The sequence below is a fragment of the Miniopterus schreibersii genome (assembly GCF_964146895.1).
Source record: "Miniopterus schreibersii genome assembly, chromosome: 19".
Classification (NCBI taxonomy): domain Eukaryota; kingdom Metazoa; phylum Chordata; class Mammalia; order Chiroptera; family Miniopteridae; genus Miniopterus; species Miniopterus schreibersii.
In genome coordinates, this window is record NC_138119.1 from 19,046,678 (window position 1) to 19,060,002 (window position 13,325).

A 13,325-nucleotide genomic window follows, 5' to 3' on the forward strand; every position below is an offset into this window, starting at 1 on the left:
AAATGTACCCTGCAATCTCGTCACCTCCCACTGCCCTAGATGAAGACTCCCAGATCCAATTCCCAGTCCCGTAAACCCCCTTTCCTGCCACAGCTCACGACCCTGCTGCCCCCTACCCCCACCTTCTTGTCAGCACCCCATATCTCTGCTGCAAGACTAAGCAGTAGCTGTGTACTAGCTGAGGCCCTGAGGCCCTGACAGCTAACCCCACGTGATCGTTCCTATTTCCTCACTGATGGAACCATCCAGAACAGCCCCCCCCAAAGAGAGGTTTTCACCGCAATGTAAAAACCCACTTATCTTTTGGAAATCCTGACTCTGGAGAATACTACTAAAATGTTTTACGCAGCTTCGCATGTATAAAGAATGTGTGTGTGTGTCCAGATTATAAGAATCTGGAAAAATGCTACATCCAGCTCAGAAAAGAGAAACTGGAAAGATGCTTGGAGTGTGGGGCTTCTCGATGCATCTTGCATTTCTCCCCACTGCCAGCCCCACATCTGGTGGGGGGCCTCTCTGCTGCGGTGGTCTCCACTACAAGTCCCCAGCTCACCCACTCATGACCCAGTTATAGGTCCTTGCATCCATCTTGCTGGACAGGAACAAAGCGTGGCCCCACAAATGGTTCTTCATGGCCCACTCCAAGGCTTCCTGAAAGCAAACCACCACATTCAGTGTTGCTCACCCACCTTCCTCTAGCAACAGGAGCACATCACTATGCTTGGGTACTAGCGCCCCCCCTAAGCACTAGAGGTGGGCACATATTTCTAAGTTGTCCCTTTCTCCAGCTTCCACTTTGTCAAAATCCAAGTGCAATAAAATGAGTGTGTATTCCTCACCTAACTGGAGGAGGGCTGGGCGGTGGGGACAGACAGTGGTTACTTTCCTAAAACAAGCCTGAGGGGGGCGCACTTGCCTTCTTCCTCCCGTAGTAGAGCAGTTTAGTGAATTTCTCCACGATCTGCGCGGGCGTCTCCACGCTGGGGGGCACCTCCCCGGTGAGCAGGTTCCGGGTCCCTGAGCTGAGCACGGGCCAGTCGTCATCGGTCAGGTTGATGAGGTTGGCCACAGGCGGCTGCTGCTTGTACTTCTCCAGCTTCTTGCAGTCCTGCATCAGCAGCTCTGCGATGTCAGAGCCCACCATGGACTGCAAGGCAAAGGGGGTCATCCTGAGGGGGACAGAATCCTCTTCATCCTCAAGGGGGTGGCCCAGGCTGAAGAAGGAGGCGCAGGATTACTGCATCTCACACCTCGGGTGCCACAGAAGTTACCAGAAATACGCCCGCTCTCAGAGGCGTATTATCTGGCTGGTGCAGTAACCCAACAGCTTCACAATAACCCAGGCCAGTGGGGAAGGGCAGGGGGAAGGTCAGTATTGGCAAGCTGGCATTGACATCTGAGCAATCTGGGGGGCCACGTGTTGCTTCATTACTATTACTTTATAATTCTGCCATAAGCCGAATCTTACTTACCCCAGGAAGGCTTACATTTCAAACCAGCCTGCTCCTGCCCACCCAGCGGGGAGGTAATACTCACCCCATTCTGCCGGCAAAGGAGAACCAACAGTTGCCACAGTAGAGCTGAGTCTCTGCTGCCTGGCAGCTCGGATTTGCGGCTCTGAGCTGCTTTCTGCTGGCAAAATGTCATGATGTCCACCTTGTGGACGTCTTCCCTATGGAGAGATTTCAGGGAGCAAAGGGTGAGCCGGCAGACTCTTCCCCGCGCAGGATCCCGAGCTCCTCCCACAGTGTGAGGGCTCTGCTGGGCTGGGACTGAGATGAAGCCCAACAACCCAGGCCCAGGACAGGGGTAATGAGTCTGTAACTATAGGATAGTTGTTTCCTTGGGGAATAGGAAGGGACTTCAGAAAGTCTCCCATACACTCTCTCCATTTTACAGATGAAGAAACTGAGGCCCTGAGACCTGAAATGACTACCTAGGGTAACAGGTAGTCAAGAGCACAGACACTGGAGTCAGACAATCCTGGGTTTAAATCTAGTTGCAACATCTCCGTTTACATACTTTCTTATCTCCTCTGAGCCTCCTTTTTTTCCCCTAAGATAGAAATAATTTTTTTAATCTACCTCCATACAAAAAAGAAACTAGCAAATTATATAGCATATATTAAGTGCTCAGTAAACAGGCAGTATTATTTGCTTAAGACCACTCAATAAAATCAACACCCAGTTGGGACCAGTACCCTAGTGTCCAAATACCCAACTCGGTACTGTACACAAAATCTGTATACCTGAGTGTTAGAGATAGATACAGTCATTTTTACTTGAAGGAACTGTCAAAATACTAGATGGAGATTTTCTTGCAGAAGGAGATTCAAGATAAGAATACATTTATATAGTGATGTTGCTATTTAAAGGGCTTCCAATGCTCACTAATCATCAGAGGTGCAAATTAAAACCACAATAAGGCATCACTTCAGAATGGCTGCCATCAACAAATCAACAAACGATCTGTGCTGGCGGGGGTGTGGAGAAAGGGGAACCCTGGTACACTGCTGGTGGGAATGCAGACTGGGGCAGCCACTATGGAAAACAGTATGGAGGTTCCTCAAAAAATTAAAAATGGAGCTGTCTTTTGACCCAGCGATTCCACTTCTAGGAATGTATCCTAAGAATCCTGAAACACTAATCAGTAAGAATATATGCACCCCTATTTCATAGCAGCACAATTTACAATAGCTAAGATCTGGAAACAGTCCAAGTGCCCATCAGTAGATGAGTGGATTAAAAAACTGTGGGACATTCATACCATGGAATACTATGCAGCTGTAAAGAGGAAGGATCTCATACCATTTGGGACAGTATGAATGGACCTGGAGATTATTATGCTAAGCGAAATAAGCCAGGCAGAGAAACACAAACATCACACGATCTCACTTATATGTGGAATCTAAAGAACTTAATAAATTCATGAACAGAATAGATTCTGTGACATGGAAGCACAGATCAGACTGACAAATCTCAGAGGGAATGGGGGGGGGGGGGAGATAGAGATTAACCAAAGAATTTATATGCATAACCCAAGGACACAGACAATGGTGTGGTGAGGGACTGAGGAGGGGGGTGGAAGGAGTGGAAGGGGTCAATGGGGAGAAAAAGGGACATCTGTAATATTTTGAACAATAAAAAAATGTGTAAAAAATGAAATAAAATAAAATGCATTGGTTTCATGTTAAAAAAATAATAATAAATAAAATAAAGGGCTTCCACGTGCATCAATCTCACTTGCATCTCACAGCCACTTCCTGGAGTAGGCACAGCAAGTGTCACATCATTTCTTAAAGGGAAAGCTAAGGCTAGAGAGGGTTAAGTGACCTGTCTGCCACGGTATCTCTAGTTAGTAGGATGCCTGGGGCTGGGACCAGGCCCTCTGACTCCAGCCAGGACTCTCACAACAAAAGGCACCATGCAAATTTATCAGAAGGGACCAGGCGTTTAAAGGCAGTTCCAGCTCAGTCCTGTAGAGGGCAGACTTGCACGCCGTCCAGGAGCTCCCGCTGACCACGGTCCCTCTCCAGAAAAGGGCCTTTCCCACTATGACCCACTTGTCTGTGACTTGCCGGGCGGTACTGCACTTCCCCACGAATGTCTACTAAGTACACGGAATGCTAAGACCTCCTACCGTGTCGCCTCCGCAAAATGGAACTGATTTCAGATTTTTAAACCTTCATGTTAATTTTTCTTTCTGCCCTTCAACTATTGGATTGCTTGTCAAAAAGGTTCAGGCCACGTTTGGCTCTGTCTGTGAGCATAGAAAACTCTATTCCAATGGAGACAGACATTTTCTTTCAAAGAAGCCAAGAACAAATCCCCCCCCCCAAATCCTATTCTGGGCAGAAAGACTCTGCAGGTTTCAGAAGCCCTTACTCAGGTGCTCACAGGGTAACGTACCTGATCAGGGGCCCTGAGAAAGTCCTCATCGCTTCTTGTTCCTCACAATCGTTAAGTATAACCTGGAACAAAAATTAGATTTGTTCTTCAAGACAACGCTCCCCCAATGCCCAGCATCAGAACCCGAGGCCGTGGTCCCAAAGTGCAGCTCAATGCCTCATGGGGAAAGCAGAACAAAAGTGAGTTCTCCGGTGGCTGACACTGAGCTAGTAACATCTCAGAGAAAACATAAGTCTAGCATCACTTCTTTCAGAGAAGAGCCCCAGCCATTCCTGTACCCAACCCAACCCAACCCATGGGGGTGCATGGCCTAGTTCCCCACAAGTGCCCCCCTCCCATTCCTGGAGATGCTCAGGCTTAGGCAAAGGGGAGCAGGGCACTGACATTTCGCAGAAAGAGATCCTTGTTTACCTCCATGCTGTGCAGTTCAACAAGGGCCGTTTGCCCATCACTGGGAGAGCTGGGACACACACACACCAACTGCCCTCCTGGCCCAAAACTCACAGGCATGTGGGGGACATAGAACTTCATGGGTTCCTTGGGACCAGCTGCAGAGACATCCTCTGACCAACAGACACAGGTAGACACTGTTAGCATGACTGCCACTGCTTTTCTTTACTTAGAAATATGCCACAAACAAACACGTTTCTGTTCAAATTCCACCTGGGACCAAGATGAGATTCTGGGTGGCCTACAGAAGTAGAAGCAGATTAAATGCCCTGAGACTATGTCACAATATAAGGCAAGGATTTGATGGTTGGTCCAAATGGTAACAATGCATGAGGCCCAGACTCGTGGCAATGGTGACAGGCCAGGACTCTTGACAAGTCAGCCACATCCAAACAAAGCAGTTGTGCTTTGTGGCCTGCCTTTGCTTTGCCAAATTGACTCCAGTCCTCCCTTCACCCACTACTTAAAAGCACCTAGGAGTGCCTGTCACTAGGGGCAGGGTCCCCTTCCAAGAATCAGCTATGATGCAATCTCCAGTACAAAAGAAAAGGTGGGAAACGGAGCCAAGCTGGCCTCCCTGTCCAGGAGACCTATGTTAGCAAATGAGGTGAACAATGACCCACTGTTGGAACCAGGGTAACAGTGTTGTTCCAAGAAATTGCCACCCAGGCCTCTTTCCCATCAGACTCAACCAACTCCTATGATCACCTCAATACCCACCAGCCTGAACTGGTCTCCAAGCTGTTGAAGCCATGGGGTCATACAGCTCGGAGGCATCTGCCATGTACTGACTGAGCTCGTAGCCACTGGAGCTGAGACCAGACTCATGCTGCCGGAGAAGGTTGGAGTCGTTGGGCAGTGATGGCTGGAAGCAAAGAACACAGAACACACACGGGAGAGATTAGAAGCTGTTTCAGAGAGATGCCCCCCCGCCCAAAGTGTTCGTTCAGAGCAATAAAATTCAAACCAGGAGGCCTGGATTCAAATCCCAGCTTTGTCAATGCTGAGCTGCTAGGACCTAATGACAAGTGACTTGGGCTCTCTGAGCTGGGTACCCTCATCTGTAATATAGATACTCGTATCTGCCCTGCATAATTCATTCACCAGCTATTTAATGAGCACCTACTATGCTCTAGGCACTGTGCTTTCCCTGGGGATACAGGCATACAAGAAATTCAGGGAACTTACCTCCTGGGAAGATACAAATAAAACGCTGGATACAAAAGCTCTTTGTACTCAGTAAAGTGCTATGTGTGTGTGGCTGCTGTTATTGTGCTATTGTTACTATTAGTCATAATACTATGTGCCCCATATCCTGTTAAGCATGAGGTATACAGAAGAAACTGTTCTCAAAAATCATATAAATCCAATCAGGGAAACAAAACTGATACAAGATTGTCAAAAATCAAGAGCTTGTCCTCACAGTGCCTTTGCATCTTTTCCAGAAATCTAAGAGTTTTCCAAAATAAACGTTTATTTAAAAAACTTGAAGAGCTCCATTTCATGGCTCCAGTGACATACACAGTAAGCTTTTAGAAGACAGGGAGGGTCTTGTAAAATGTCAAGGCAGGTTTCAAGCTCTGCTTTTCAGACCTGAATTAAAAGCTTCCAGTAACTTCCCAATTCCTGGGTGAACCAAACTGCCAGTCCACTGGGGTCCTGGTGGCAGCCTCTTCTCCTCTTTCCCAGCACCTCAGAGTGACTTGGGTGACATTTCCTGATTCAGCCACTTGGACAAAAATGCAAAAGGGCCAGATCAGGACCCCAGGCCCTTGAGACTGAAACAGGAAGGCAGGGAAAGGAGGAGGGATGAGTGCAGGCTCTGCCAAGAAGGGAGGAATTGGATCCCTCAGTCTGCTGGCCACTGGAGACCCCATCCCCGAGGGCCCTGCCCTGCCACTGCTGACAATGTCAGTTGCGAGGCCCTGTCACACGCCACCAGCCCCCATCACTTCAGGTTACCTTATTCTTCTGGGCCCCAGTTAGCAGACTCTCTGGAAACAGGTCCCCAGGCCTCTCCTGTCCAGAGTTAGAAGCGGGGCTGTCTTTATAAGGGTTGCCACTCTGAGATCTGCAGCAAAATGACAGGAGCAGGTGAGAGGGGGACCTGGGCGAGCCAGCGAGGCTGAGCTGCTCTCTGCTGGAGGCTGTTCTGTTGCAGAGTGTGGACAGGTGTCAGGTTGGCCTCTGTGCCACAGGGAGAAGCGCTGTCCTTCCATTTGCCACCTCAAATTGTTAACACCAGGAACACAGGGGCTCCTGGGCCCCGGGGTGGTTACTAGGAGCTTCCCCGGGCCCTGCAGAGAAGGGTGGTCCCTGCTGCCTGACATACAGGAATGACTTAAATCAGAGCAGTTGGGTTGGTGGGTTCCAGGGTAAAGGTGCCAGGCCTAAGAGCACCAGGACAGGTGCTTGTACAAAAGGCTGTTCCCGTCCCCTGCTCGCCTTATCCCAAAGGATGTTCCATTCTTGGGGAGCAGGAGTGGGCAGAAGAAAAGCATCCCAGCCCCAGGCAGGGCCCAATCGTGAGAACTTTTGCAAGGCCACATCTGTTCTGAAGCCAACATGGAGCCAAGGCCCTCCTTTCAGATGGACCTCAAGTGACAGGACTCAGACTAGCCCAGGTTTGAGAACCACGTCTCAGAGTTAAGAATCTCTCCTCCCAGGGCTCCTGTTCACCCTGGCCTGGGCCATCTGCACCCCCACCCCCAGGAACAAAACTCCCACATCCCCACAACAGAAGCAGACGGGCTTCCAGAGAGGGGGGCCCAGCACCAGATGCAACGAGATTTTCCTAACAGGGTCTGAGTCTGGCTGAATCACACTGACCTGGCCTCTCCTTTCACACTTACTGGAACTGGGTCTCACTGTTTGTTCCAAAAGGACTATTCTGGTTTTCACGATGATGTTCATTGAGGTGCTTTTGGTCCCGGTAATCTTCGTGCCGGATGTAAGGACTCGCTTGCCTTGGCACTGCACCCTCAGAGAAAAACAAAATAAAGGTCACTTCTTGTCCCTGAAAGTTCAGGAAGACACTTCCAAGCTGTGAAGCCGAGTTCCTGGAACACAGTAGGTACGAAAACACATTTGCAAAACTGAATAAAATTGGTGAGAGCTAATGATGAAAGTCCACGAGATGCCCCTCAGTCCTCCCTGAACCAATTAGCATGGCCCTACACAACTGTACAACGGTGGGGATTGTGTGTGTACGTGTGTGTGTGTGTGTGTGTGTGTGTGTGTGTGCGTGCGTGTGCATGCTCAATGTTGAAACAGATTTCTCTTTGCTAGCAGCCATTAGCATATACCTAAAGCCCTGCTATCGTATAGGGTGTAAATTCCTGTTGGTGCATTTCTGCACCCTCAGGGTAAATGATAAGCAGACTCCTTAAAGCCCAGGCACACACTTGATGACGTCACTGATACTTGGTCAGAGACTATAATCCTGGCCATAATGAATAGGAAAAAAAATGTGGATGAAGTGCAATTTATCCATAATATTAGCAGCATATTGATAATTTCACTACTATCATCTACAGGTACAAAGAAAAATGACTGCTTTCTATCTCTTCTCCTCAAGACATCAAGCAGCAGAGTCTTCACCCTGACTTCATCTGGCCAAGAAAGAAGTAGGCAGGGGTGGGAATTCTTTCTGCCTCAGCAGAGCAGGGTGCCCACGGTGAGGCTCTGAGCATGGCTCCCTTGGCCTCTGCCCCGTCAATCAGACCAGCCGCACCATCCCAAAGCCTTCTGGGAGATCATCCCGTACCTCTTTCTTCTGGTTGCTGCTGTGGGTGCCCATGGTAGTAATAGCTTCCATAAGCATAGTCTTCCCTTAGAGCTGGAGAGTGATACCTCTGATACGGATCCTCAAAGCCTGGCCTAAAACAGCACAAAGAAGGCCAGTCATTCAAGAATGAGTGATAAAGAGAGAAACCAATGGGGGGGCTACACAAGTTAAACAACTTCAGAGGACAGAATTGTGACCCCAGTCCAGAATCTGCGTAAAAGTCACAGTTAATTCTAGATCCTATACACAGAAAACCTGGACTCAGAGCAGGAGTTAAGATCTTTGTTTCAGAACAAGGCTGGGATTTTTATAGCAAAGCCATAGCCAAGTGTCTCTCCTTCCCCATGGCCCCTCTTACTCCCCAAGTACCTACATCTAACCACGCAAGATAGTATCTTAGAAAACCCCTTCCTGAGATGACTGTGTAAGTATCCAACATGCCATTGTCATCCCCACGAATATTACAGATGGAAATGAGATGAAAAAGTCAGGTTGGACTATCTGAAACCTGATTGCTTTTATTGCCTCTGTCCCTAACTTACCTTCCTTTGAGAATTCAACAACATGCAAAGACTGGGGAAGATGTCAGGTTGTTAGTATTTTTATCGATTGATAATTCTTTAAAATATCAGGGTCATAATGTCAACCCTGAATCTGTAGGCGGATAAATATCACCCCACCTAGAAAAGCTAATGTGAACACAGATGGCTTCCAACATTTTGTAAAACATTGAGTCCAGTTAGAGCCCAGGAGCAGGAATTCTATATTCTCTAACCTAGAATTACCTCACTGAGACCCTGTCCTTCGGAACTTGGAGCCTTATATCTGCTTATATCTGCAAGATATATCTGCTTTCTCTGAGGTTGATTTTTTTTAAAGTTCCCATTCATTCATTCATTCATTCAATACACATTTTTTCTGGATGCCTGTCTCACTCTAGGTACTGTTTGAGGTGCTAGGACTCTTCTTGGTGGGGTCACGCTAACCCTGGGTCAGAGGGGTCCAAAGACAATGAGGGAGTTTTTATAGGGATCCTAGGAAAAGCCTTTCCATCATCTACATACATTTACTGCCTTTGCAATGCTGGAATAAGAAGGTTTCATCTGCTCTCTTGAATTTCACCATTCTTTCATTCTTTCTACCCTCCCCCCGCCCCCAATACCCAACCACATTCTGATGGCTTCTTTAAGAAGCCCCCCTAGGGGAGGGGATACGGAAGGGGGGAATATTATTTGCACTCCCCAAAATCCAATTTGGAAGAGAAACGGGTTTAGCTAAATCAATGTAGAAGGGCAGAGAAAGAAAAAGAAAAACCAAAGGAGAAATAAAAGGAAAGGGAAGTAGGAGAAGCGCAATCTGTCCGTAAGCACCCAGGAGAGCCGGTCAGTCCCAAGCCTGGAACCACACCTGGAATACAACAAGTGAGGGGGGTAACCCGCTTCGTAATAGTCAACGCCGGCCACAGGCGGGTGCCAGTCCCCGGGCCTGGGCACGTAATGAGGCTGCTGGTGATCTGTCCTGGGGTCCTGCTGTGGCTGGGGGCTCCCACGGGTGTCTTGCCATTGCCGGAACCTCTCTCCGTTGTGCCAAGAGTGAGGAACAGGCCGATGGTGCCCATCTCTCCGAAGGCCTCGGTCTGGGCCCTGGGACGGGGCTGGGGGCCTCCCCGGCGGCTGCGGCGGCCGCTGGGGAATCCAGGGCTCCATTCCTGACCTTCTGAATTTCTTCCTTGTTTTGAGTCAGTTGTGTCGTTATTTTCTCTTCCTGCAGACAAAACAAAAAGACCAAAAAAATTATCATTATTTTAGGTTTATATCCAAACATGATGGTTGATTAGGTTTTGTGGGAAAAGCACTTACGGTCTTCAAAATCTTCTATCTCAAACAAACCACAAGGACACTGATATAGAAGCATCTGGGAAAAACTCTCAAGCAGATACATGAAATAAATAACAGGCTAGACATCTATATTGATGTTGCTTTAAAAATTAAAAAATATGATTAGTTGAAGCAATAAAGATGCGGGAGGCATGGGAGATAGAAGAGTAATAGAGAAGCTCCCAAACACTATCAAAGTATTCCAATTACATAAATGTGCATTTATTTCATCAGCAAATATTTATTCAACATTTACTATGAAGACCCTATGCCATCACAGAAATAGAGTTGGCCTTAGACAGAGCTGGACCAAATTAGCTAGTTAATTTTTATAAGCCTCAGTTTTCTTATCCATAAAGTGGGGACCACAATGACTAGCTTGTAGGGTTACTGTGAGAATTAGAGATAACTTATGAAGTGCCCAATTCACTGCCAGTAATTGTTCAATAAATAGTAGTTAGTGTTAGAGATAAAGGTTGGGATAGTGAAAGTAGCTGAAGCCATTTCCTAAACAAAAAGAAACTTAAATTGACCTCAAGAGACATCTTTTCTGAATCCTTAAATTCACCTCTTAGAACTCAGCCGTATACTATGGCCATGCCTGCCTCTCCTCCAGGAGAGCCAACGAGAGAAAAGTTTGGGATCGTTTCCATGGCCAACTAGAGAGTGGTGTCTTGGTAATCCTCTTGGCTGGAGATTTTAAAACCTGGAAGTCTCCCCAGAATCAAACTGATTTCCCCCCACTTATTCTTCAAAATGGGAAACAGCTCCAAGGGCAGACTGCCTTCCGAGCTCCTCAGCCCGTATCACAGAGGAGTGCCTGCATCCAGCTGCCCCCGAAGGAAGAGCACCCACCACACCTCACTCCTGCTTGGGGATCCCTTTGTGTTGGGAAAATACATTAGCTCAGTCAGACCCTGTGTTTTCTCTCTGTTAGGAGCTGTTCTCGGTTGAAAGATTCTGATGGAATCCACTTAACTTGTTCCCACTCCTGAAACTCCCAGCCTAAAATAAAAATTCTTATCGGAACAAAGGGTCAAAGGGTATGTGTTGAAATCAACATGTCACTCTGCTCAAATGCCATGGAGCCGGTGTTCACCGCTATGAGCCGAGAGCTGTAAACAGAACAGACCAGAAGAGCAAGGCGCAGAAGGGCCTTCTACCTCGGGATCAATCACAGCTCAGGAAAACCAGCACCCTTTTCCCATCTTAGCCCACTTTCTTGAGGGAGTAGGCTTTTTCCAGAAAATTCCAGCAAAGGCCAAATGCCCCAGACACAGTGAAAGGGTACTTGGGTCTTTCCTGAAGGCCCAGGGAACTCAATACCATCTGGACACCAGTAGGAAAGTCTCTTTCACCTTGCCCCCAGATATTTTCACTGGGCAGCCTTTCCAGGACCCAATCTCTTTGCCAAACTCCCATGATTGTGTTGCCAAGAGATATTAACTCCAGTAAGTTAGACCTCAGGTTATAATTAAGGACATCAACTCCAAAGCACCTAAGATCCTCAAAACGAAGGCTTTCCCTCTACAGGGGTAAGTCACACTTGCATGGCCACATAAATGACCCTCCCTGGCCCCAGGGAGGGCAATGCTGCCTTCCTAATCTGCCAGCCCAGCAAGCACAGGTAAGAGAGGGGACATACGGGAGCCAGCAGCGTTCCCACACACCTGCTCTGCCGCCTTGCCACCTTCCTTCAGCGCAGCTCCAGGAACCTGGCCCAAGAGTGTCTCCTCTCCTCGCGGAGACTGCCAAAGTCCAGGTGCCACATCTACCAAGGCTCACCTGGCCCTCCAATCCACAGCCAGTCGGTTACCTTTGCCACTGCCCGGCCTCCATGGAGCTGATTCACCGGGGCAAAGTACAGCCCAGCCACCGAGTGTGGGACAGACCTGACCCGGCGTATTTGCTCAGAGCCCTGTCAGAGAGACTGGGGCTTCTGTTTGCCTGGTCGTGGGCCGGGCCAGGCTCACTCACATGTGAAAGTGTCCAAACCCCACAGCAGACAAGGAACAGAGGCACCAGGGAGAGGAAACCCAGCAAGCCCACAGGCAGCCCGGCCCGGCCAGCAGAGCACCGCCTCGGGGTGTTGGCTCGGGCTCTGCTGCTGGTTGGCTCTCTGACCTAACCTCTCGGAGTCTCAGTTTCTTCTTCTCTAAAAGGGGAATAACGATACTTAGCTTACGGGGGTCACTATGAGGATTAAGCGCTGGTAAAGTGGCACATGTATAAATAAGTATGCTCTGTACATCAGCATTATCTTTTCCTTTTAAAAGAGGTAAGGTATTTCCATGGGTTGAAGCAGAGGTACTCACTGGTGGGTTGTAGACGCCCGGTCTGTCTGGCTGGGGTTTTCCTCAGTCATGTTTCTCTCCACTGGGTTCTGTTTGTGTATCAAATGTGTTATCGAACAGAAGGCAAATTTACATGCCCAATATTAGACTGAAGGTGCTGAAAAGCGCCTTCTATTGCAATAAGAAAATAATTTCTTGCACTTGCAAAACACATGTTTTCAGCATTATTAAGGTAAACACAGAGAAGCTCATGTCCACTTTTGAATCAAATATTTTAAAATGCAGAAAATCATGTTATACACCTTAAACTAGCACAGTGTTATATGTCAATTATATCTCAATAAATTGGGAGAGGGGAAAATTCAGAATTTGCTCTAAAAAAAACCCCAAAGTTTATTCTTTCTTTCAACAAACACTTACGTAGTCTCTATACGATGCCAGGATTTGACACATGTAAATATGAAGGACAGAGCCCTCACCTTCAGAAAACTTGGAGCAAACTAACCTCCCATGTTGCTACTAGTCCAGGGAAGACCACCACATGGGTCTTGTGATCAGACACACTAATGTGCCTAAGCTATAAGGTTTTGTCTCAGCCCCTCAGCTGGCTCCTAGGACCTGGCCGCTGCGTGTAGACTTCTCTGACCTTGGACATGGCTTCTTACCCCACTGGGGGGCCCCGAAGCTGGCTCCGTAATGGCCGCACTGACGTTTTTCATGTTCCTGGGAAGGGTGCTGGAGGACACACATCGGCAGCAGGGGGCAGAGCATGGCTGATTATGCCACAGACTCAAACATCCAATTACGTGTTCTGAGGCATCGCAATAACATTCATGAAAACCTAACTCTTTCGGCTTATAACACAATGTTAGTCCTGCCTCATAACACCGACTACATTACTGGAATACTCACCCTGGAACTTCACTTTATTGATGATAAAACTAAGATCCAGAGAAGTGAAGTGACTTACCCAAGCTCACCAAGCCCACCAGAAGCTGTCAGGATAATA

General features: G+C 48.0%; 1 protein-coding gene across 4 annotated transcripts in view; it reads right to left on the reverse strand.

Moving 5' to 3' along the window:
- Positions 1-13,325, reverse strand: part of LOC308548741 (protein transport protein Sec16B-like) — a 41,584-nt gene that overhangs the window by 19,296 nt on the left and 8,963 nt on the right. For 2 of the 4 annotated variants that reach the window (XM_081120785.1, XM_081120783.1), the window contains exons 1-10: positions 9,553-9,907; positions 8,125-8,237; positions 7,211-7,331; positions 6,321-6,429; positions 5,079-5,223; positions 4,320-4,471; positions 3,909-3,970; positions 1,537-1,672; positions 913-1,147; positions 554-647 (exon numbers count right to left, since the gene is read on the reverse strand). In XM_081120785.1, coding sequence (XP_080976911.1) covers positions 554-647; positions 913-1,147; positions 1,537-1,672; positions 3,909-3,970; positions 4,320-4,471; positions 5,079-5,223; positions 6,321-6,429; positions 7,211-7,331; positions 8,125-8,237; positions 9,553-9,851 — 1,466 coding nt within the window. In that variant the 5' untranslated portion in view covers positions 9,852-9,907. Of the gene's footprint in view, positions 1-553; positions 652-912; positions 1,148-1,536; positions 1,673-3,908; positions 3,971-4,319; positions 4,472-5,078; positions 5,224-6,320; positions 6,430-7,210; positions 7,332-8,124; positions 8,238-9,552; positions 9,910-13,325 lie in introns of those variants that run through there. The other 2 variants (XM_081120784.1, XM_081120782.1) reach the window with 2 other exon arrangements.